The 26,017-nt window shown below is 38.7% G+C and overlaps 1 protein-coding gene across 3 annotated transcripts in view; it reads left to right on the top strand.

Moving 5' to 3' along the window:
• QSER1 (glutamine and serine rich 1) overlaps window positions 1-25,723 on the top strand; it is a 53,714-nt gene extending 27,991 nt beyond the window's left edge. For all 3 annotated transcript variants that reach the window (XM_075094904.1, XM_075094902.1, XM_075094903.1), the window contains 9 exons: window positions 7,420-7,715; window positions 9,254-9,370; window positions 9,988-10,121; window positions 12,392-12,603; window positions 14,215-14,352; window positions 15,685-15,782; window positions 19,274-19,426; window positions 20,862-20,957; window positions 21,554-25,723. In XM_075094904.1, the coding sequence (XP_074951005.1) occupies window positions 7,420-7,715; window positions 9,254-9,370; window positions 9,988-10,121; window positions 12,392-12,603; window positions 14,215-14,352; window positions 15,685-15,782; window positions 19,274-19,426; window positions 20,862-20,957; window positions 21,554-21,694 (1,385 nt within the window). In that variant the 3' untranslated portion in view covers window positions 21,695-25,723. The remainder of the gene's footprint in view (window positions 1-7,419; window positions 7,716-9,253; window positions 9,371-9,987; window positions 10,122-12,391; window positions 12,604-14,214; window positions 14,353-15,684; window positions 15,783-19,273; window positions 19,427-20,861; window positions 20,958-21,553) is intronic.
• The last annotated feature ends 294 nt before the right edge of the window (window positions 25,724-26,017 follow it).

Here is a 26,017-nt window from a genome sequence, read left to right as displayed (position 1 = left end):
CCCTTCCCATCCTTTAACATAATACACAGACATCAGTCCTTAGTCTATGGAATTTCCATGTAAAATGTTCATAAAAATGTCCATTGAGTTCACTCAGTCCATGACTCTGGGCTCGATCTCTTGTATCAGTCTTTTAGGGTGGGAGAGATGGTGTGTGTGGCGTTGGGTTGCTGCATACCGAGTCAGTCATCGTTCCATCACTGCTGCACTTGCTTGTTTCATCAAAGTTCATCTTGCATGGATTGGGAGGTTTGTACTATGATATCATTGATACAACATAGAGATGGCACACGGTATTATATAGCAGTTTGCATTGTGCCATTCAGTCATCGACTGTTTTTGCCAAAAGTCAAATCCCCTTGAGGCACACATCAGACTTCTCCATCCTCATGCATCACCCACCAAGTGCACCCAGGTCCTTGAGCAAAAGCACTCCCACAAATGGGTTTGCCTTTGCCTGAGGCAGGAAGAACCCAGACTGTTTTCCCCAGCATATTTTTTTACATGCACTACAGGCACTCTATCCCCTTCCACAGTATGTAGGATTTCTGACTGGGCAGGGCCAGCTCGATTAGCAGATCCCCTTGTGTTGACTAACCAGGTGGCTTTTGCTAAATGTGTATCCCAGTGCCTGAATGTCCCACCCCCCATTGCTCTCAGTGTAGTTTTCAACAGTCCATTGTACCATTCAGTTTTCCCAGAGGCTGGTGCGCGATAGGGGATGTGATACACCCACTCAATGCCATGCTCTTTGGCCCAGGTGTCTATGAGGCTATTTCGGAAATGAGTCCCGTTGTCTGACTCAATTCTCTCTGGGGTACCATGTCGCCACAGGACTTGTTTTTCGAGATCCAGGATAGTGTTCCGGGCAGTGGCGTGGAGCACGGGGTATGTTTCCAGCCAGCCAGTTGTTGTTTCTACCATTGTAAGCACATGGTGCTTGCCTTGGCAGGTTTGTGGGAGTGTGATATAGTCAATTTGCCAGGCCTCCCCATATTTATATTTCAGCCATCGTACCCCATACCACAGAGGCTTTACCGGCTTCGCTTGCTTGATTGCAGCGCATGTTTCACATTCGTGGATAGCCTGTGCAATAGCATCCACATTCAAGTCCACCCCTCGATCATGAGCCCACCTTTATGTTGCATCTCTCCCTTGATGGCCTGAGGTGTCATGGGCCCACCGAGCTAGAAATAGTTCACCCTTACGCTGCCAGTCCAGATCCACCTCAGCCACTTCAATCTTGGCAGCCTGATCCACCTGCTGGTTATTCCAGTGTTCTTCAGTGGCCCAACTCTTGGGGACGTGAGCATCCACATGCCGTACCTTTACAACCAGGTTCTCTACCCAGGCAGCAATATCTTGCCACAATGTGGCGGCCCAGATGGGTTTGCCCCTGCGCTGCCAGTTGCTTTGCTTCCACTGCTGCAGCCAGCCCCACAGGGCATTTGCCACCATCCAGGAGTCAGTATAGAGATAGAGTACTGGCCACTTTTCCCGTTCAGCAATGTCTAAGGCCAGCTGGATGGCCTTTGCCTCTGCAGACTGGCTCGATTCACCTTCTCCTTCAGCAGTTTCTGCTATTTGTCATGTAGGACTCCATACAGCAGCCTTCCATCTCTGGTGCTTTCCCACAAGGCGACAGGACCCATCAATAAATAGGGCATACAGCTTTTCATCTTCTGACAGTTTGTTATAGAGTGGGGCTTCTTCAGCACGTGTCACCTCCTCCTCTGGTGATAATCCAAAATCTTTGCCTTCTGGCCAGTCCATGATCACTTCCAAGATTCCTGGGCGACTGGGGTTTCCTACTCGAGCCCGTTGGGTGATCAGTGCAACCCATTTACTCCATGTAGCATCAGTTGCATGGTGTGTAGAGGGGATGTTTCCTTTGAACACCCAGCCCAGCACTGGCAGTCGGGATGCCAGGATCAGCTGTGCTTCAGTACCAACCACTTCTGAAGCAGCTCGAACCCCTTCATATGCTGCCAATATCTCCTTTTTAGTTGGAGTATAGCGGGCATTGGACCCTCTGTATCCCCGACTCCAAAACCGTAGGGGTCAACCTTGGGTCTCCCCTGGCACTTTCTGTCAGAGGCTCCAGGTAGGGCCATTCTCCCCAGCCGCAGTGTAGAGCATGTTTTTTACATCTTGTCCTGCCTGGACTGGCCCAAGAGCTACTGCATGAACGATCTCCTGTTTAATCTGTTCAAAGGCTTGTCGTTGCTCAGGGCCCCATTTGAAATCATCCTTTTTCTGGGTCACTTGATAGAGAGGGCTTACGATCAGACTGTAATGTGGAATATGCATTCTCAAAAACCCACAACACCCAAGAAAGCTTGTGTTTCCTTTTTGCTAGTTGGTGGAGACATGGCTGCTACTTTGTTGGTCACATCCATTGGGATCTGACGACATCCATCTTGCCATTTGATTCGTAAGAACTGGATCTTTTGTGCAGGTCCCTTCACCTTACTTTGTTTTATGGCAAAACCAGCTTTCAGAAGGATTTGGACTACTTTCTCTCCTTTCTCAAAAAATTCTTCTGCTGCATTGCTCCACACGATGATGTCATCTTATTGAAGGTGTTCGGGAGCTTCTCTCTGTTCTAGTACAGTCTGAATCAGTCCATGACAAATGGTAGGACTGTGTTTCCACCCCTGGGGCAGTCGGTTCCAGGTCTACTGGACGCCCCTCCAAGTGAAAGCGAACTGTGGCCTGCACTCTGCTGCCAGAGGGATTGAGAAGAATGCATTAGCGGTATCGGGTGTGGCATACCACTTGGCTGCCTTTGACTCCAGTTCGTATTGAAGTTCTAGCATGTCTGGCACAGCAGCACTCAACGGTGGAGTGACTTAATTCAGGCCACAATAGTTTAATGTTAGCCTCCACTCTCCGTTAAATCTCCCCACTGGCCATATGGGACTGTTAAAGGGTGAGTATGTCTTACCGATGACTCCTTGGCTCTCCAGTTGGTGAATGAGCTCATGAATGGGGATCAGAGAGTCTCAGTTGGTGCGATATTGCTGCCAATGCACTGTTGTGGTGGCGATCGGCACCTGTTGTTCATTGACCCTCAGCAACCCCACAACAGAAGGGTCCTTCGAGAGACCAGGCAAGGTAGACAGCTGTTTAATATCCTCTGTCTCCAAGGCAGCTACACCAAAAGCCCACCTGTACCCTTTTGGGTCCTTGAAATACCCTTTCCTGACGTAGCCTATGCCAAGGATGCACGGAGCCTCTGGGCCAGTCACAACGGGGTGCTTTTGCCACTCATTCCTGGTTAGGCTCACTTCAGCCTCCAATGCAGTTAGCTCTTGGGATCCCCCTGTCACACCAGCAATACTGACGGGTTCTGCCCCTATGTTGTTTGATGGCATTAAGGTGCACCGTGCACCGGTGTCCACTAAAACTTTATACTCCTGTGGGTCGGATGTGCCAGGCCATCAGATCCACACAGTCCAATAAACCCGGTTATCCCTTTCCTCCTCCTGGCTGGAGGCAGGGCCCCTCTAGTCCTGATCATGGCATTTGAACTCACTTCCTGTAAATGTGACTTACGAGTCTCTCTATTAAGCTCAGAAATAAAATCAGCACTTCTACTCCTCTCTCTGGGGACCTGCTCACTGGAAACTGGAGCAGCAGCTTTCCTGGAAGAACCTCCCTGACTGATTGCTCTTCCTTGCAGTTCACGTACCCGTGCCTCTAGGGTCGAGGTAGGCTTGCCATCCCACCTCCTCATGTCCTCTCTGTGGTCACGCAGGTAGAACCATAGGGTGGCCCGTGGTCTGTATCCTCTCCTTTGAGCCAAAGGACGCTTATTCCTAACAGCTGAGACACTACTCTGTAGAGGTGGGGCGCAGGACATATCTTCTTTGAGTTGCTGGACCTCTCAGGATAGTTTCTCCACAGCAGAGACTAGCAAGGAAGAGATATTTGCTTCGTAATCCTGGAGTCTGTCAATCACCTCTGCCACTGTTGGTGCCTCGTCCCCTTTCCAGGACATTACTGCCAATGAGGTTGCATACAAGGATGGTGCGCTCCGTACAAACTTCCGCCACATGGGTCGTGTGCACTGGGCTTCATCTGGATCTTTGGATGACTGTTGATGGTCCAGGTCACCATAAATCACCTCAAGCGCAGCTAGTTCCCTTAGATACTGGATGCCTTTCTCCATGGTTGTCCATTTTCCTAGGCAATATGTAACATCTTTAAAGGGATACCTTTCCTTCACTCCGGACAGGAGTTGCCTCCAGAGGCTGAGGGCTTGTGGGTTTTTTCCAATTGCTTTGTCAACACCCCCTTTCCCAGAAAGGGATCCCAGTTGTTTGGCTTCTTTCCCCTCTAATTCCAGGCTACTACCTCATTATCCCAGCATCGGAGCAGCCAGGTGACAATGTGCTCACCTGAACGATGGCTAAAATCTTTTCACATGTCTCGCAACTCACTCAAGGACAGGGATTGGGTGGTCTCTGTTTCATTTATGACTTCTTCCTCTTCTCGTGATGGCCCTGCTTCTTCATCATCCCGTTCTAAATGAGTTGACATCCACTTCCAATATTTCTTCTTGTGTATGGGGGTGACTGATACTGGCACGGGTTGATTCTTTGAGTCAGCTCCAGTACTTGCCATGCAGGTTTGAGTAGCCACAGTGCTTGTCCTGGGGGTTTGAGTGGCCGCAGTGCCTGTCACTTTGCCTTTCAATCCAGAGACCTTCTCTTCCCCTTGGGAGCACTGAATACTGTTGAGCAGGGCTCGGTATGCATGGGCCAGGCCCCAGCATGTTGCAGTTATCTGTGTCTCTCTGGAGTTCCCAGCGTAACAACATACTTTCTCCAAATATTCTACTAGTTTTTCATGATTCTGCATTTTTTCAGGGGTGAAACTCCAAAATACTGGGGGTGCCCACTGCCCTAGGTTTTTGCCCATGCTATCCCACATGCCCTGCCACTCGTAACTGTCAAGCCTTGGGGCAGATTTCTGGGTGATATTCTTAAGTTGCTTAGTCAAAACCAAAACAACATGCCCAAAACCTAACAATAAATGCACCTTCACCACCCAAGGATGTTCAAGATACAAAAAGGTTGTTGTAACAAAGGCACAGACATCATAGAAAAAAATTGCAAAGATACCATTCTGTATCTCCTCCATATAAAGTCTCTCCGAGGAGGAGGTATAATTGCTAATCGCCTCAACAAGGTGGTATCCAAAGTACAGTAACGGTTTCAGCAAAAACCCCAAATACCAGATAAAGCTGAAAATGAGTGTTTGTATGACAAATCTTGTAGGCAAAACGTTACTGATCACAGCAGAACACAGCAGACTAAACAAACCAACACCAATCTTTAACACAAACCGCAAAAATGACAATATGGTGCTGTGACCAGCAGCTGTTATTATCTCCAACCCTTGAGCCCCATGTTGGGCACCAAAAAAGACTGTCGTGGTTTAGCCGGCAGCTCAGCCCCACGCAGTCGCTCGCTCACTCCCCCACCGGAGGGACAGGGGAGAGAATCAGACGGGTAATGCTCGTGGGTTGAGATAAGAACAGTTTAATAATTAAAATTAAAAAAAACAACAACAAAAATGCAATGGAAAGGAAAACAACAAGAAGTGCAAAACCCGGGGGGGGGGGGGGGGGGAGGGGGGAGGGGGATGAACCACCGAAACAGACCGCACGCGACGCAGCCGCTCACCGCCCGCCAACCCGATGCCGCCAGTCCCCGAGCTGCAACTGCCCCCTGTTAATGTACTGGTCACGGCATCACATGGTATGGAATGAACATGCCATGGGCCAGATGGGGTCAGCCGCCCTGGCCATGGCCCTGCCCCTCCCAGCCCCCTGCCCACGTGGCAGAGCGTGGGAAGCTAGAAGGGTCCCTGACCACCACATGCACTACAGTGAAGAGAATTAACCCCTTCTCAGCCAAAACCAGCACAGAAAGTCTGTTACAGAAGTTGAGGTTCCTCGTGTGTCTACATATACAGCTTAATGTGTATGTTAAACAAGAAAGTAGTTCTTTATATTTATTATTCATAAGGATGTAATATTGATACCACCGATTCCTTGAACTCACCTTCTTGTTTTGTTGTATACAAGACTGTATTTTATACAAGATGCTTAGTAGTGACTTCTTTCTTACTTGTTGGTGTTTTGCAGACTTTTTTTAGTAACTCCTTCTTTCTGTTTTTGCACATAAATGTGGAAAATCAAACATTAAAACATAGCCTTTTGTTGGTAGTATTAAGTAGCGTATGTACATTAATCTGCTGTTCTGAAGAACATGTAAATATATTTGGGGAACTAATACTGTTGTGTCTAAAGCTGTCATAGCTTTCACTGAACAAAGAAATACAACACATTTGCAATAATGTGATATGATATATCCAGAAGAACGTATTTCATGGCTTAGCGATTTGCCTGAATTGTTTCAATGAAACTTCACATATCTGGTATATAGTTATTATATTGACACATTAATTTAATATTTAAATCACTTGTTTTAAATCACTTTTAATAAAATATATGTCATATTTTTTTCTATTTTTTCAAGGGAGAAAATCAACAATTAACAGTGATTGTAACAAAACTGTAAAATGATTATTTTCTTACCAAGTTTGAAGCCAGTTTCCTAAGTGGTATTAGTAATTATGTTATAGCTAATATAACTTGATTTATTATAGATCAGCAAGTCAGTGTTAAAACTAATGTGTATAAAAGAGTGTAAAGTAATATCTAAAATGGATTCTACTTTTTTCCAGATGGGAAAGAAAAATAATTTTGAAAGATTCCTTTAGCTCTGGGGCACAGATGAGGAGAAGAATGTTCCTTCCCTTCTTTGTTTTGTATAATCAGTTCTTATTGCTCACCTCTGTTAATACTAAAAATTCTTAGGATATTGCTAAAATTTTAATCTGGAACTTCCAGTTATATTGTCGCAAGATATAAATGATAGATGTCCAAAAGTCATACAGCAAATGTTTTTATATTTCATGTGTATTTCTCTTTCCTTAATCCAATTTAAAAAGATGTCAGCAGCAGATTGGAAATAAGATTCAGTGTTGTAACCTTTACTGTTGTATTTGCTTAGTCACACAAAGTACAACAGTATTTCCCATTGATCATGTCTGTAACTATCAAATTGTTTTCTAAAGAGTTAATCTTTGTTATTTCTAGATGCTAATCAATGCAGCATTTTCATACAAACAGAGGTATATTAGCGACAATATTTTGGTTTTATTTAAGGTTTAGTTGTGGCCAAGGTAATGCTTCTATTTTAACTCTTAGAACACGCTTTTTTCCTAGAATAGTTGTTTTTCATATGTATTGTAACAGAAAAGGAGAAAAATTAATCTAGTTCCCATTTTACGTTGCTAATCCTTGATAATTTGTTTAACTAAAATTTGGATTTTTTTCTTCAGAAGCTGAAAAAGTAGCAGTTCTTACTGCTGCAGCCGCCGCCACTACGGCTGTAATAAAGCAGGAATCTCCGCAGACAACTGCTCCTGTAGTCAATGCGCAGGAGAAAATGAATCCAGCTGACCCCTTAAAAGTAGCTCAACAGGATGCTGTGACTTCAGACCAATTGGCAAAAATACAGGCAACTGTTGCAATAGAAGGATGTACTGATGAGGAGGATACGGACAGCGGAGGAGAGGGCATGTATAGAGAACGTGATGAATTTGTAGTGAAGATTGAAGATATAGAGACATTAAAGGTAATCTGAATACTTCCTGTGGGAAAGAAGAAAAAAAATCTCAAAAAATCATCCACATGAATTTAGCCTCAAGAAACTACCAAAAGGGGAAAGGCTGCAGATTAGTTTTCCGTTTCTATTCTAATATCCCCTGGCTGCGGCCAAAGTGCCTTACAGGTGGCTTTCTAGTGCAGGTTATGAATATGTTTTGTATGTACATGACCCATTTTATACTACATACATAATAAAGTAAATCTATGTGCTGGTAACCTCTGTTAGAACTTGGAATTACCTTTTTTAATATTGGCATAGATTTTTCATAGGCTGCTGGCTACCTTTTTTTTTTTTTTTAAGATAGCAGTAGGCTTTCAGTTGTAAGGCGTTGAAGAGATGACTTTTGGACTTTCGCAAAAGATCTTGGAGTTGTCTTTTTTTTTTAACGGAAGAGGGTCTGCTTGCTATTCCAACAAGAAATGTCTTCCATGAACAGCCAGTACAGCTCTCCGCATGAGTTTATGGGAATGTTCCTTGTTGGTCTTGGTTTCTTGTTTTGTTCTGGTTTTGTTGCCTGTTCATTTTAAATTCTTCTGCATGCTTACCTTTTTGTTGCTATCATAGCCAGCAATATTCTTACTTTCTAATACTTTTGATTACGTCTTACGCATTCAATCCTCTTGAGCTTAGGTTTTAAATGAATTCATGTAGCTTTGTCACATAAGACAAGTGTTATCAGTTTTAAAATATTCCCATGTCACTTATAAAACAGATTAAGTTTTATTATGAGGTATTTTGAATTTTAACCTTTGTGGTGTTTATTTCTTTAGTTATTTAAACAGTCATGAAAAAGGAGCCAATGCTTGATTATGTTTTCCAAAAAGAGTTTTTAACGTAGTAGTTTGTGTGTAGGAGTTACAGAGAATTCTCATTAGAGACAATAATTAAAAATTTGGTTTTTATCATTGTTTATTTCTTAAACTACATGAAGAAGAAAATCAGCTCAAACTCTTTTTTTTTTTTCTCTCTTCTTCCTTACATGGTTAAGTGGAACTGAAAGTACAAACTCTGGTTCACTAATTTATACTGAACTATTTCTTTTCACACTAGTGCAGACATCATGCTGTAGTGTACCTGGGCTTCTGCGACAGAATCTCTAGGGACCTCAACAAAAGCTTTTTGCTAGTTGTTGTGATTCTTGCATTTTTGTTCTAAAAATTATTTCATAGAGCAAAAGAATAAAAAATTGGAAAAATGTTATATTGTTTTAAAAAATAAAGATCTGTGGCTCAGTTGCATAGTACATGAGCTAAGACATCACACCGTAGGTAAAGCCAGTAGGCACAACTTCTTCACTGTGGAAGTAAAATTTGTAGACTGCATTACGTAGTTCATGTCCTACTCTCTTGGTGCGTATGGCACATAATGACTACGGGTTTCGAATTTTGAATTATTTATTTTCATTTTATCCCTGGGTAACTTGCTCAAAAAAAAGGTGATGCACAAACACACTAGTGGGAGAAGATTAAGCACTGCTTTTAGCAAATGATTTTCTGCTCTTACAGGTTGCTTTGCAAACAGGAAAAGAGCCTCCAGCTATTTGGAAAGTACAGAAGGCTTTATTGCAAAAGTTTGTTCCTGAAGTGCGAGATGGACAGAGAGAGTTTGCTGCTACTAACAGTGTGAGTCTTAAATTCCTTGTGAAGCTTCACGGGAACTGATGTCCTTAATGGAAGTCTAGGAAAAAATAAAATGTGATTCTGACATACATTCTTAGCAAGCGTCCTTCGGCAGGGGACGGGGACGGGGGTTCTTGATTTCCTGCTACTCTAAAATTCTCTCTGAATATATTCATGGGCAGATTCTTTACTTTCCAGCATGGGTTCTTTGATATCATTCAGGCTGTGTAAAGCAACAAGTTTTCACAACCAGAACAAAGTCAGTGGAAGCAGGCTTGTGAACCAACTGCTTTATACAATGGGAAGGATACAGATAGGATACAATTTCAACAGGCAGCCCTTTGCCAGGCAGATAATCCTTTTGGAATAACACATGGGGAGGATTAAACAAAGAGAGAAAATGAAGCCCAAAGTACCTCTTGTCTTATTTCTTACTTTAAACATTATTGGAAATCCAATAGAGAATTTCCTTTAAATTATAAATGCTGTAGGATGGCTCATCTTTGTATGTAAACAATTTGATTTTAAACTGACTTTTTTTCTTTAGTATTAAAATTTTTGATTGTTAAACTGAACAATTTTATTTAACAGAAACACTTGTGTATTTTTTTTTTTTATAGTATCTTGGGTATTTCGGGGATGCAAAAACAAAATATAAAAGAGTGTATGTGAAGTTCATTGAAAATGCAAACAAAAAGGAATATGTCAGAGTATGTTCAAAAAAACCACGAAGCAAGCCTGTACAGTCAGCAAGGTATTTCATTTTAATTTGTTTTTCATATTGACATACTGTTTTCATATTAAGAACACACACCTGTTTTAATAAACAAGACTTATAACTCAGGATTATGATAATTCTGCTTTAAGTTGGAAACTGAGAACAGTGTGTTTTGCTTTAAGAATGAGATACAAATTACTGCCATATCAAGACTTCCCTACCTTGAATCTGTGGATTGCAATAATAATTCGTTTTGGAGGTGTTAGGGCTCCACACACTATTTCTTTCTGTGATCTTTTGCCCTGTTATTCAACATAAGGATAGAAGCCTACAGGTATAATGGTTTTAAAATTTTGTGTTTCTCCTATCCTGTGGACTTTGCAAGTTAGGTATGTTTATCTGGATTGCTTTCATGACCATCCTGTACCCAGTATACTAGAAGCACCATGCTTTCTTCTCAATCCTGGAAAGTTAATTTATAATCAAAAGTTAATTGTTGAAGTTGGTTGTTGCAAGGATGTTTTTCCTTTTGTATGTCCTTGCACCATGAGGGTATTTTACTTTTCTCATTGCACCTGCCCTACTCCCCTCACCCTGCCCCAGAAAAACGTATTGCTTTGAGTCATCCCAGGTCCATGCCTTAAAATCAGGAATTCCAGTTGTATTGCTTTTAAACCACCAACAAGGATTAATAAAACCCAAACAAATCTGTCACTCTGGAGAGCCATGTAAAGAACCCAGGGCAAACATAGTTTTGATTATTCTAGTAGGTATACTACTGGTCCTACAGAGAGTTGTGACCATAAGCATCTCTCACACAGGTACATAAGCTATCTCTGAGATGTCCTCTGTCACCTTCCTTCTGACAAGATTTTCACTTCAAGTCATTCACTTGCTAAGGGTTTTGCTGTTGTGTTTTGTGTTGACTTTTGATTGTGCTTGTGGAAGATTGCAGACTCTGTATTGTACAAACTTTGTCATGCTTTAATGCTTAGTTTATTTTCTCAGAACTTCAGATGATATCTGAAACTTTTCTGTCTGTATGGCTTTTCAATAATTACAATTTAATGCAGATGTTTTCTTTATTAGATGTTAGTAAACAGTAATAAAAATACTACAGTGCTCTTCATTCAAGAAATAACTGGGGTTTTAGGTCCAGTTGCTCTCAAGAAAAACATGCCATCAGCTAATCAATTTTACAAAAGGATTGTGATCTACTTAAAACTAGCTAGGATTCTGATGCTCTTTTTTTCTTGGGCTACAGTAGGCTGTTCCAGAACCTGTTTCGCCAGTGCTCTGAAACAATCCTGTCTTTTAGCCAGAACATGATCATGATTAGCTTGTATCCATATATTCTGTTCTTAATACTGCCTTTGGCTTTTATTTCTGTCTTTCCTTGATGTTTTTACTGCATGATGTGTTTCTGGAGATCAACCAGATTCCACCTCTGTCTTCATTTCATTAAGCCGGATTAATCAAGGTCTTTCAACTTCCTCATCTTAGGCAGGCTTTCCATTCCTCTTATCACCCTAGTATCTATTGTCTCCATCCATTTCAGTTCGAAATCTTCATCTCTGACAGGTGACTAGAATTATTCACAATATTCCGGAAGATGCTAGCAATGTTTCTACTGTACATTTCTTGCTCCACCATTTCAACTTTCCTGTTTGGACAAAAAGAATCTTGCCTGGTGCTTCCCAGAGTTGTATTCCCCACTATGTTCTCAAAACTGTACGCTGCATTATTAGTCCTAAAGTACATAACTTTGTATTTATGATACTAAGTTTCCTGTTTGCTTTCCTGTTCTGGGTGGTGGGAAGAGAAAGGAGAGGAGTTGTCTGGTTTCATGTTCCAAGATCCTGCATTTCCTGCATTTCTTCCTGGTTGATATTCTTCCATCTTTGTATTGATACAATATCCCAAATTCACTTTGTCGGTGAATCTTATTGATTACTAGTATTTGTTCAAGTCTGTCAAGTCTGCTTTTTTTTCATTACATAATCAATTTCAAGATTAGCTCCAACCTCCTATAGAAATTCAACTAACATAGGGCAATTTAAACTTCCTATGCCTGGTTATAAAATTGGAATACTATTTAATCATAGGTAGCTGAGAATAATCGTTAATTATTGTATAAAAAATATAGTAGTGTAGTGTATATGACCTAATTCCTAGTTACATGTGACAATGAAATTTATATAATCTGTGGGCAATATGTTCTGATTAAATAAAGCTATAGCTATTTTATTAATGCCAAAACTTGTGTAGTAATTATTTTCATAAAGGTTGTCTTTATAACGTTGCAGGACTATTCATTGCAAACCTAGTAGTAGCAACAACAAACCCCCTGATCCACCAGCGCCAAAACCAACTGCAACAAAAGTCTCTTCTGTGAAACCCAAAGCTAAACAGCCAAAGGTAAAGGCTGAACCACCACCAAAGAAAAGGAAAAAGTGGAAAGAAGAGTTTTCATCTTCCCAGTCTGATTCTTCACCTGAGGCCCAGAGTGATGAGGATGGTGAGCACGATATTATTGTTAGCGTCCAGACCTATTCAAACTTAACTGAAAATAGTGTTGTAAAAATATGCTGCTCAGTCTTGCAAATTTTTCTTCACTAGCCTCAGAAAAAAACCCTGAAATTCGATAGTGCCATGCAAATTTAATTTCTTAAAGCTTGTTGTTTGTGTATGAACAAATATGCGCAACTGAAGTTATCTCAAACATAGTTTATCAATTAGATAAATACATTTTACTACTTACTTTTGAAGATGGCTACAATTGCAGGAGAAGGAGCTGATTTGATTTTCGAGTACATCTCAAGAATCGAGTTCTTCATTAATTTTCCATTGCAACGCCATGTCATGTCTGAAATAACATTCCTGCAATGCCTGCCTGCATGCAGATGTGGGCAGAATTCAGAGGTTACTGTTGTTTTTTCAAAACCTAAGGAGAAGCAGCAGTTGACTCTGGCTGCTTTGTTGCTTGTCTAAATTCCAGCTGTTCAAATGCAGCCTGCTGAGCAGATTCATGGTGTCTTGGAACGTTGAGAAACGATGTTTGCAGTAATTCTCCAGAACAATAAGGAATTTTTGAAGTGTACTGTTTTTATAGATTACCTGTGGTAGCAGATGCACACTGGTTTTTTGCAGTTTTTTGTTTATTTCCTGTATCTTTGATGTTGAATGATGTAGTACCCATGCTTTGAATTGCAGTGTTTCCAAAGCGTGCTGGCCTCAGTGACTTCAACTCTACATTAAATAGTGCTGGTGGACTGGAACAGTGCCTGTGCTGAAGGCAGCACCTTTAAAATAAAGTTTTTTTCAAGGAAACTTACCCAAATAGCCATTAATATGTACAACTGTCCGTATTTAAAATGTCAAGTAGCCCAGTGATGGTAGTCACCCATAGAAATGTGAATATATGAGAAAGTTTAACAGCCTTGCTAGCTGAATTAGTGCAAAATACTGGTATCGTACATGGAGCCCATAAAAACCTCCAGAATTCCAACTAATACTGGTGACTACTCCATGTGCATGTTTAAAATTGCTGTCTATGAAAAAATAAGAGCTTCCTCAGAATAAGCACAAATATGCCTACATTGCTTCACTGATACAAAATTTTACATGTTTTTTGTGAGTTGGACAGTTAGGTGGGATTGACTTTGATGGTATGCCGGCTCCTGAGTGACATTAGTGCCTTTGAATGTTTTTCTGTTGGATGACTCTGAGTTTTGTGGTTTTAGGAGGCGCTTGCATTGATATGAAACCTTCATGTAGGGCACTTTGCTTAACTGAAATTATTCCTTACCCGTTTTCTCTAGACTTTCACTTACAATAATAGAAAAATGTTTAAATTCCCTAATATATGATAATCTAAATGCCGATAGTTACAGGTAATTGTACCTGCTTCTACAAGAAATGGTACCATTTGTACCAGATTTGGTGGTTGTGCCTGGTTTTGGTGTATAAGTAGTTTTGAGAATTATTTCTGATTCTACAGAGTTTTAATCTCCTGGGATACCAGTAGAGGTCACTTGTGTTTTAAGAGAGAAAGCCTTTAGGTTTGAAAACCACAAATACTTGCCAGATATTGAAGGAAAATAATCACTATATTCTGATTAATTTTCAGAGCTTGTACCTCCAGCTCCCCTTGTTACTCGCTTTTTGAATACAAGAGCTATGAAAGAGACTTTCAAGAGCTACATGGAGTTGCTTGTTAGCATTGCCTTGGATCCAGACACAATGCAAGCCTTGGAAAAGAGTAATGGTACAGTATGTTTAACATTTGTAGGTTTTTGTTAGATTTTAAGGTTATTAATCAGTAAGGCAAATGTATTTTTTTAAAAAAGAAAAAAACTCCACCAAACTTTTAGCTACATACCCATATCTGAGAACAGTTTACGCTAATTACTTATAGGTGTGTGCATATATATACACATATATTTACACTATCTTTTTGACTAATCAAAGTAATTTAGAAATACTGTTATGTCTGCTTTGTTACATTAGGCTTGTGCTGTGAATGACAGAACTGAGCTCTTTGTTCCTGCTATTACTATCTTTTAAAATATTAGCAAACATTTATTTCAAATTAGTGTTTCAAGCGTGTGTTTACTTTCTTATGAATAAATACCCTTATAAGTAGTTCTGGTTCTTGCTACTATTAAAAACTCTGCTTTTCAAACTCTGACACCTTAAAATTCTGATCAAAGACAATTGCGTTTCACTTCTTCTTCGAGGAGAAAATGTCTGGACTGACTTATTTTAGACAACTCCAGGATACAAAAGTCAAAACTGTTCTATTTTTCAAAATTTAGCAGACCACTTTTATAAAGATTTACTTGCAGACTGTTGTTTTGTACTATGTTCTGTTTGCCTGTATTTAAAAAACCTATTTTCTAGACTCTCCTTTCCGGGTTTGCTCCGGTTGTGCATCAATGCACACTTACTTGAAGGCTTCATGCCCACGCGTTACATCAGTAGTCCCACTAAAAGCAAAGAAATTACTTTATCAATAAAAGACTCCATACTGAGCTGTAAGTTTTCATTCACGACCACATGCCTATGTTCAAATGTATATTGTGCAATTTAGGGTGGTGTATCAGATAACTTTTATCAGTAAGCACTTTCCCCAGTTTCTTTTGTTTTAAATGCCAGTAGGGTCATCTCTTGTAATATGGAATAGCGAATGTCAAAAACATGTACTTGTCTCCATAAAACTGTCAAAATGTCAAAACCACAAAACATTCACAAAAACACAACTGCCAGTTTGATGCACAGAAGAAGATTGTCTAGGAAATGGTTTGAAATTATCTAAGATTTATGATCTATATTGCTCTACCTTAGTTTTTTCCTTTCAACAAAGAAAAGTCAGAGAAGGAGCAGGGTTGCAGTCAGCAAGTAAACTGCATAATATCTAGAGCAGTTTAGCATGCTGTTCCAAAAAAAGAGATTTTTCTCTCATGTTCGAAATTAGTTTACCTGCAAATTGATTTTTAACTTCCACATGTTATGTTAATGGGTAGAATTATAGACTAAATAGCAATCTCATTACTGTGTGTCTCAATAATTAACTGCTGCATTTTTTTGTGTCTTTTAGATGAGCTACTTTTGCCTCACATGAGAAAAATTGATGGCATGCTGAATGACAATAGGAAAAGGCTGCTTTCCAAATTACGCTTGGATCATACTTTCAAGGTATTTCCTTTTAAATTCTAGGATTTTTAAAGTAATGTTATAAGTAAGTCATTGAATGCATACCGTGCAGGCACAACTTAAAACCCAGAAGGCAAATTTGTAACAAATGAATGTGGATTTGAAAGAGGTGCTATAAATTCAATGCTTGTGTGTGGCATTTGGAGAACATTTTGTGATGGAGGAGTTTATACTGCAAAGGTGAAGTTCTGGTTTTACTCCCCATGCTTTCTGGTTCCTTTTCAAGCATTTTTTCTTTTAAGCTTCTGAAGTGTGCCAAAAGAACATTTGCTGTCCTTGTGGAGCTTTTGGTGAAGTGATTCTATTGCGTAAAAATCTTAATGGACTTTTACATGAAATAGCTACACTGCAGAGCAGATGTTTGAACTTCTTTGAGGTAGAGAACATGATCGGAGTAGTTTAAAACCAGGACAGAGGGACTTGAGAACAACTCATTTGTGCACTCTCTCATGTATCTTGAAAACTATGGATAACAAGCCCATATTACAGCAACTTTGACATAGTAAAAACAAGGTCTGGATGTGAACAGGGAAGAGAGCAGCTATACTGTCTCAGTAGAGAGAAGGTGAACAGGAGCATAATCTCTCTGGTTCCTACTGTTCCCACCCTCCCTCCAAGCAACAGTGCAGATTTCAAAAGTGCAGTAAAGTGTATTAAGGTTATTTTCACTCATGTCTGAGAACTAGATGTCGATGTCTGTTATCAGACTGATTATTTCTTCCTGTAACAGTTTTGAGACCAACAAGAGTAGAGCAGACCTCTCTATAAACACCATCAGACCAAACTTGCTCTTTCATCTGTCATTCTCCTGTCCCCTTACGTCTACAGTACAGAGACACTTCTTGGAGAATCACTTGTGTGTGCTGCTGTGTGCTTATTTTTGAGAGGGGTAGGTGAGGAGGGAGACAATAGCAGACATGCCTGTTCTGCTTTTTCATCATGAAATCTTTAGAAGAACTTTTTCCCTACAGCCAATTCCTGGTAAGGCTTGTGGGGGCACTAAGTGACCTTGTTTCAGGGCTGAGAATGTCATCAGCCAGTGAAATAGCTTTAATTGACACGATTCTTGAACTTTTTTATTATCAGTTATGCTGTTTTCCCCACAGCTGTACAATTTGTACCTGCTTGAACAGAATTTCTTGTGGTTTCATCCTTACAGTAGGAAGGCATGGAGAGGGCTGTGTACTTCCAAACCATACACAGAGCCTCAGAGAAGTAGCATGTATTAACCCTCCACTTTCTTTTGCGATAAGAGTTTTGTCTTGATAGTTATTTCTATAGCTGTTTCCTTTAGACCTGCCTATGCAGAGAAGACAGGCTACATTAAGGTAGGATACAAATTTGCAGAATTCTGGTTATGTTCCCAGTACACACAAAGCGAGAGGTAGTTTATTTTGGGTTTTCTCCCAGCTTAAGGGAAAATAACTAATATAATATTCTGTAACACTTATTCAGTTGGAGTTCAGAACTAATATAATAGCTTTGCTGTGTTTCACTTAGAAGGAGATTATGTATCATATTGTAAGTTATTTTAAGCCTTTATTTCACAGTATGATCTGCAAGAAGTTTATGGAGTTCCAGATGTAAGGAAGGGACCTGCTTGTGATGTTGTAAATTGTGAGATAAAAAGCCCTTTATGTTTGCCATCTGGTATGAAGGTGCCAACTTGGCCATCCATGGGTCAATATTTTGGGTAAAAATGGATTGCCTGTTTGTCATCACAAGTGTTTGTTGGTTAGGAAAATGTGTTTGATACTCTTTAAGATTCAGGTTAATGTGATGATTAATGCAGGAAACTGCTTCTGGGCCAGCTTTGAGCAAATGACTAGCTCAGATATTAGAGCTGAATGAGGCACTGAAGCAAGCAATAAGTGAAAAATATCATTATCGTTCATGAGTTTCATTCAGTTTAAATATTTTTAATATTCTGCATTGATAAGCACAGATTAATTTAACATCTTTTTTTTCACTGGATAGTGTCTTCATAGTTCTAACAGCTGATCACATCCTTTGAGTTATAGGGTCTTTTATAAACAAAATTTGAAAATATTACTGTTGCTCTAGTTGAATCTTGCTAAATGAAACATCTTAGCTGAATTGTGTCAGTTCAATTTGGATATAAGTATCACCATTTTGTGTCTGGTGCCCTCAAAGATGTGGAAATCAGTAGTATTCTTCTTCATTCCAATTCAAATTTGTCTGGTTTAGGTCTGTGGCCCGGCCCTGTAAACTGTACTGGTTAATAGGAATTCTCCAGAGGAAGGCAGAAGTGGCCAAAGCCCCCCTGACACTCAAAGTCAACCTTCAGGAGGGCTATTACAGTGGATAGAAAAACTAAATAATTTACAGCTGTTGAAGTTGCTGTTCCAGTTCGAAAGCATTGCAATGAATATTGTATATGGACAGGTTAGCTGGTCGAGGTTACTGCTACCACTGTGCAACTATCTCTGTGCAGTAGATTTTACAGCTTTTTATGGAGAGGACTTTTTTTTATAAGGCAAAAAAAGGCTGATGTATATAAAGTGCTAAGGAGTTACAGGCAAGGGAGGTTGTTCAATTCTAGTACTGCTTGTTAAAAGAAAATACAAAAATTTAGTCACCTTCATATTTTAGCCCAGTAGCCCAAATTCAGTCCTTAAGCTGCAGCATTGATAAATTTTTCTTTATGCCTGATTTTTTCCCTCATACTGGAGTATAAAACAAAGATATATATGTTCATTTAACTCGAAAGATTTTTTTTTTTTCAGGACCAGATTACATAGCGTAACAGAACTATTTCAAAGCAGCTGCTAACATAATGCTGTATTTGTTCAACAAAGTTGTATTCAGATGTACTCGTGCAAGTAATGTAGAACTGAAGCTGATAGAAATGCAGTTCACTCCCATGAGTTAGTATGTCCTAAACACCTGTCCTTTTTTGAACTGGCCATGTACTTCACTGTGCATAAACTTTTCCACCTTATAGATATGCTAAGATGCAATTAACCTGTATTTTGCAAAAGCTGAGATAAAACCTATGAAAATATTTAGGCAACCAATCCCTGCTACAGCTGGCAGACTTCCCGTGCCTGACTAGGCATTGAGTACTTGGGCATCTCCAAGTAACTTGGCCTTAGAGATTGTTGGGTAGAAATGGAATGGAAAGCATTGTAAAAGGTAAAAATTGCCTAGTGCAGCCTTTTTTAGCTCTTTATAATGAAAGAATCAGAGATGATAATCTGAGATACAATAAAAGGATCTTCTCATCTTGAAAAATTATAGTAGTCAAGAACAAGTGGTCATGCTTTTCAAACCGTATATGGTTGCTTGATCTGATAAAGATCTTTTATCAGGTCTCTGTGGAAGAATAATTTATTTTATAATAGGCTGCACTCGAACTTTTCAAAGAAAAATGGCCGAATTATCAGTAGTCTGGGTGGCTGGCCATTCCTGAATTTTTCATAATCCTTTTTCTTTATATGCTCTGTTTAAAGAACGCTTTGGAAAACTTTCCTGAACTGACAGTGATCACTCGGGATTCTAAGACAAAAAGTGGAGGAACTTCTGTGTCTAAGATCAAAATGAATGGTAAAGCTTACAACAAGAAAACACTGAGGGCTTCTAAATCAACCACTAAAATAGCACAGGTGGGTGTCCAGAAGGTTTATTGCTGCCACCATCTGACTTCTAATATGATAACCACATTTATATAAAATACTGCTTCATATATTACATTTTTGATAGATTTATCAAAATATAAAATCTTTCTTCAGTGAGCTGCTTTTTCTGTAACAAGGGAATGTTAAAAAACAACATTTAAAGCAGTATATTAAACCATTTTTTTAACTCATCTGTGAAACAGTTATATTACAGTAGAGAGACAATCTATAATGAATCATTTCATAATTACTCTACTCCCCTATTTAAGTTCTATGTTTAGACCCAAATGCTCTAATCCTATATATTTATACAGGAAGTCCTCTGTAGCAACTACTCAAGACTGCAGGGGGGTGTAGTAGTATGCTGCTTCCCTTATGCAGGCAGCAGTCGGTAGGTGTAGTCAGATGGGAAGGGAGAAGCGAGCTCTGCTGTTGCTGTGCTGCTCACCTGTTGGAGCATGCCAAACAGCAGAGCCCTGCTAGAGCCTGCTCGGCTCCTGTCACCACCAGAGCAAGGACTGAACTGCAGACCCCGTTTCTGTGTAGCAGTCAGCCTCCTGGACTGCTGCTGAAGCAGCAACATCTTGCCTTCAACGTTGAAGGTGTGGCAACATCACTGTGTAGCTCGTAATGACAGTTGCTTTAACCTGCTGTAAAATCTCTAAAGTAAATGATGCAATGGCTTCCAGATCAAAAATGAGAAATTAATGTTAATACTGTAAAAAATTATTCTAGATAGTACTTTTTAAAAATTTAGTTCTTTATTGCTCCTTTCCTCAGTTCCAATGACAGAATGAATCTGTGGATCTTAAAAAAAAAAAAGAAAAAAAAGGAAAAGTTTTTAAAAATAACATGGTAAAGCTTGAGATGTACACATTGTTTATTTCCATAGCATTCCTAGGGACCACTATAACTAGATTTTGCTAGGTACTGGCTGACGTAGGCTTACCTCCCAGCAGTAAATAGTGGCTAGACAAATGTCCTGTAAGTACAGCCCACAGTCATTTTTCTTGCTGAAGTAACATAAGTGTGAGGTAAGTATAGATCGGCTCTTCTCAAGCACAAACTGTATGATTCTTTGCAATGAATACCCACCAGTCTGGTAGAAAAATAGTTAAACTTTGGTAATTCTTACGGTAGTTCTTGAAAAGGGGGTGTCTTGCCCATTTTAGGCTTGCAGTGCATTCAGGAGGAGGGAAAACGTGCTTAAACCTAGTTTTGATAAAACAGCTTGGTAGGGAAAGTGGAGATAGAAGATAATTGTGATGTAATATGAAATATACCAAAATATGTCAAATGATTTGAATGAAATACTCCATTTCTAAATTGTTGAAAACAAATTTGTTTACAGAAGAAAATGTCTATCATATCTCTGTCTTGGAAAATAACATGAATTTACCAAAAGTAACTGTTCTTTCTGCAGGAGTTTACCGTAGATCCAGAAAAAATACAGTTGTATTCTTTGTATCACTCACTCCATCATTACAAATATCACATATATCTCACATGTAAAGATGAGGTAAGTATTATTCTCTTCGAGATACTTTTACATTCATTGAGGGGATTTATTGAGGGAATCGAGTCCAATTAGAAGGACTGTTCCCTTCTTCTTGGTAAATGAGTATGGATTGTGGCCTCCTATTTTAATTAATTCTTTATGGCTGAGCACATATGTTGCCCCTAATGGGCACTGCTGCCCAGAACATTCAGATGTGAGGCTTACAAGGTTTGTGTAAAACCAGTTTCCCTCAGGACAGGTAAGCATTCTTCACTGTTACCCACAGTAAATGAAACAACTATTATCAGTGTGTTACTACTCAGATCCAGAAGCTGCTTTTTTGTCTTAGAATGCCCACTCCTTGATTTTTCCTGTAAATCCTTGGTAGAAATACTCCAGGTAGCAGAAATATGAGAGTTGAGCTCTGGCTCGGTTGTTAAGAAATGCATTTTTTGGGGCATTTTCCCTTGTTTTTAAAGCTTAAAGGTTGTCCTCCAAAGAAAGTTCATATTTAACTGCAGAATATTATAAAACGAAAACTCTGAAATGCTGACAGCCTAACATGTATATGTGTATACATCTCTCCCTCTTCCCCGCCCTTCTCTTCTTTTAAATAGATTTCCTCTGTTCAGAAGAAGAGTGCAGATCTAGGACAGGAAGAGATTGTTCAGCTGTGCATGAAAAATATAAAATGGGTGGAGGATCTTTTTGAAAAGTTTGGTGAACTTTTGAATCGTGTCCAGCAGAAATGCTCATAACAAAAATGCATCCCAAGTCTCGCGTTTTTCTACGGCACTAACCTGATGGAACAGAAAGCTCAGAGAGAGGCTCTGATTTCTTTCACAATGCCAGACTGCGTTCTTGTTCGTAGCCATTTTTATTTCTCTTTATGGAACTTCGTGCCTTGGCTCTTGCTAAGGAAAAGTGACGCTGCCAAGGAAATCAGTCCTTTGGAGGTGGAACTAAACATAAACCTAACCACATTTTTAACCTGAAGAATTATTTTCTATTTTGTAAACTACTGGATAACTTAGTTTTATTTTCCGAAATGGTTTTGACAAGTGATAAAGCATGCACTACATATACTTTTTTCTTTATTGCTAAAAAAATAACAACACTTAAAATACTACAGATTTTTCCATCCCTGACTAAGCAGCAACAGAAAAGTCAGCGTTGGGGTGAACTAATTTTTACATGTCTGGCCACCAAATTTAGAGTTTTGTACATTTTGTGAACAGAGCCGGAGACATCAGTTTCTGCATACGTATATTGCCATCATAAAATCCAGAAATGTCATTATGCTTTATGGACTCCTTTTACTATTGTCATGTTCAGGAGACTGAACATGGAGTTGGTGCAATCCTATGACTGCTTTTTGTGTCAAATTATATTGTAATGAAAGACAATGACCTTAACTATTTTCCCTGTTTTGAAGAAAAAAAATATTTTCCTTTATACTGTGTTTTTTTTTTTGTTTTGTTTTGTTTTGTTTTGTTTTTCTTTGGGAAAAAAAATTTCAATTGTACATTTTATCTCACTAATAGTTGTATTTTTCACAGAGAAAATATTGTGGTTAAAATTGTTTCATGTATCTTTGTAATACACTTTCCATTGTTTTCAGTAAATCGTATTCATTTATATGTTGATTTCATATTGTAAACTATATATCTTGAGGTAACCCTTTTGTTTATACAGGTTTGCTTCAGTGTTAACCAGAATAATGCATACTAGACTAGTTTTGCTTTAAGTGTAGTTGTGTTAGACACTGCAATTATTTTCTGATACGTGAAAATAAATTTCTTACTAAACTAGCACTTGATTAACTGAGAGTTTAAATGAAGAGCTACTACACTTTATCTTTGTCAACAAAGATTGATGATTGAATAGACTATATGCAGTGTTAAACACAGCTTACATAATTGTTTGTAGAACTGGCAGTTGCAGAGCTGTTCTCTTTTTGGTGCCTTTCAAGTCTTCAGACATCTTTGTAGCTTTTTCTCCCCTCCAGTTCGTTAACAGTTAGTGGTGCCACTAGTCACACTCAGACAATGAATGTAATGGGCTCTAATCAGGAGAACATTTTCTTTAAATTTGCCAACAGAATGCCTTACTGAGTCATTCAGAATGGATCTGTACTCTACAGGCGTCCTAAAAAAAATAGTCATGTTGGTCTTTTTTCAGATGATGTAGAAAAAAAAATTCATTCCTTTATCCTTTCACTGCCACTTAGTGCCTTAATTTCAGCCAAGAAAGCAGGGTTCACTATTCATTGGCCAAATGAAATAATGTTTATTGCCATGTGACCTTTTTTCCCGTTATCTGTTTTGTTCCTATTTAGTTGTTAAATATTCATTAGACCTTAGAACTATAAGGAGTTTAATGAATAGATGTGAAAATGAAACGATTTGATCTTGAGTAATCAAATAGAAGTTTGAGTATTAAAGTATGTACAGAATTTTAGCTGATTAGATTAGAGCCTTTTAGGATGTTTACCATATTTCCAAAGCTTTTCATCTTTTAAAAGCAATAATTCTCCTTTACAATTTGTATGCAGACTACAGTGAACACAAATGGGTATGCCTTGCCTTTTTTAAACCCTCTTCATAGTGGTTTTGCTTTAAAAAGGGCAGTCACTATCATGTTAATAGATGCACTGTGCTACTGCTATGTCTACTATAATCAAGGAGAGCAAGATGAGTTTTGGTTTAGGAAGAATGTGCAGATTGTTGGAGCAATCATGAAGCTAATTCATTTTCTCAGTGAAAAGAAGGGTAGACGCAGGGTTGAAGAGTTGCTATTGTTTCACTTGTATGGTGTTGAATCTGGTAAGAGCTAGAGTTTATATGGTAAAACCAAACAGCAAAGTTACCAATATTGGTAGCAATCAGCTAAAATTATTTTAATGTAAATATGCACACTGGAGATATAGTAGAAATGTGCCTGGTATACTCTTTAATCGATAGTGGGTGTTCCCAAATTTACTTAGTGTATTCCCGTATTGGTGGGGGTGGTTGGCAGTGTGTGTAGATTCATGAGAGTATTTACTTGCCCAGGCAGGGTTCTGTTGTCACATTACAGTGCTATAAACAGCACAGTTTGGGAATTCCTAATCTGTAGTTTTAAAAACTAATAGGATGCAGGCTGAAGGAACAATAAATTTGGCTCCTTGATGGTATAGTAAAGAACCTGTCAGACTTTGTGTCTCACACATCCCTTCCTAATATGACTACAAAGCAACTAATTGAGAGAGGTCTCTGTGCTAAGTTATTTCTATACTGCTTCTGTATACTTACTCTAGATTTTTGAATCTAGAAGTAGCTTTAGGAAGCTACTTGTTTTAATCCAAGTCCTTAGAAGCTGAAAAAAGAAATGAGAGGCTTTTGGAGTAGCTTGTCCCTATTTAAAAAGAAGGTAACTTTAGGGAAAAAAAAAAATTTAAAACCCCAACAAAACAAAAAACCGGCCAGGATGCTCTGCACTGCCATAGAAGGTAACCTGGCTTATTTTTGGCTGGTTTTATTCCCAAGGCCTGTTAAACAAGCACTGTGCCTGTAGAAGACAGGAAAAACCTGTCTTGAATAAAAGTAACCACCCCGGACTATTAAAATTAGTACAATGGAGCTTCCATCTTTGTCTTGGGGTGCAAAAATGATGGTCGGATTATTAATTTACCAAATCAGAATAAGTAAAAACATGGAACTCTCAAGTGTATTGAAGGATCCTAAATCAAAGTAAAGCTTTGTTAGTGGGATTGTAGAGGTTTTTTATACTGAAGCAAACTTAGAAGAAAAAGTCAATGTACAAATTACTTTTTTGCACAAATACTTTGCTTTGTTTTGTTGCAGTTTAGGTAATTAATTCTGCACCCACATCTCAATCTTATGTTTTTCTTCAAGTAACATCCCTTAACATCCAGCAGTGGAAACTGAGCACTCGTTTGACTGCAAGAGAAGATCCACTAGGAAGGAACAAAACCCTCCTTAGATTATGAATTAGCAAAACAGAAATTAAACTAATTGCATGATGAATTATTTGGTTTTTAATTCCACTATTTTTTCCTTTAGTAAGGCATCCCCATTTACATTGGGTTTTTTTAATTGAAATACAGAAATATTGAAATTTCTTTTAAAGGCAGGTTTTCTTTGAGATGCTACTTCCAAAGTTTTGCTAGCAAGAAATCAGAGACAAAATTGGATTGAAATACTATTTCTGAAAATGGCTAAGGGCTTTAGGGGCTTTGAAGTTCTAGTTCTATGGCATGTATTGTATTCATATATTGTCGAAATGAAATACTACTTTTTAAAAACGCAGATCTTACAGGTTGTCTTCCAAGTAAATGATTTCCATAGGAAAATATATTTTAAATATTATTTAAATATTTACTACTATTTAAAACAATTTTAAAACAGAAAAGCTAAAACGATGGTCGCAAAATGTCAGTGTGTCATCAATCATTTCTTACTTTTGTTGCCAACATGTCACATCTGGTCTCTCTTACCCTGTTACATACCTGTGCGTTACACAATGCACGTTCTGCCATATCTTATTGTTTAAGCTAATATTAACGTGTCATTATTAACAAATGCATGTTTTTTCTGCATATCTCCTCTACTACATAAGGCAAAAATGAAGCTAGGGCTAATTAAAAGACACTTTATGCGTTCTTAGTCCAGATTTTTCAGGTGGTCCGTAACACAATGTATGGAAATGTGAAAAAGGACAGTTTTGTACCATTCATGATGTTATTAACTAAACCCATTAAAGTGAAAACACTTTTTAAACAAAAACCTCATAACGCTTAGTCATTTATTATTAAAATATTAAGTCTTGAAAAGTTAGGTTGCTGGAAAAATTGGCAATTTAGACTATATTTTCTGATCTCAGTGTGAAGAAATAACAGTTCTAGGTTTTGGGGGTTTTGTTTGGGGTTTTTTTTGTTTGGTTTGGGTTTTTTGTTTTGTTTTTTTCATTATATTGCATGGATTGAGCATGTCTGGTTTTGGTTTTTTCGGTTTTTTGTTTTTTAACATTTATGGGTTCTAAATGTTCTGAATTAATTTTCACAATTTACCTGCTAGGTC

Source organism: Phalacrocorax aristotelis, chromosome 5 (assembly GCF_949628215.1).
Source record: "Phalacrocorax aristotelis chromosome 5, bGulAri2.1, whole genome shotgun sequence".
In the NCBI taxonomy this organism is placed as follows: Eukaryota; Metazoa; Chordata; class Aves; order Suliformes; family Phalacrocoracidae; genus Phalacrocorax; species Phalacrocorax aristotelis.
This window is presented reverse-complemented; position numbering and strand designations above follow the sequence as displayed.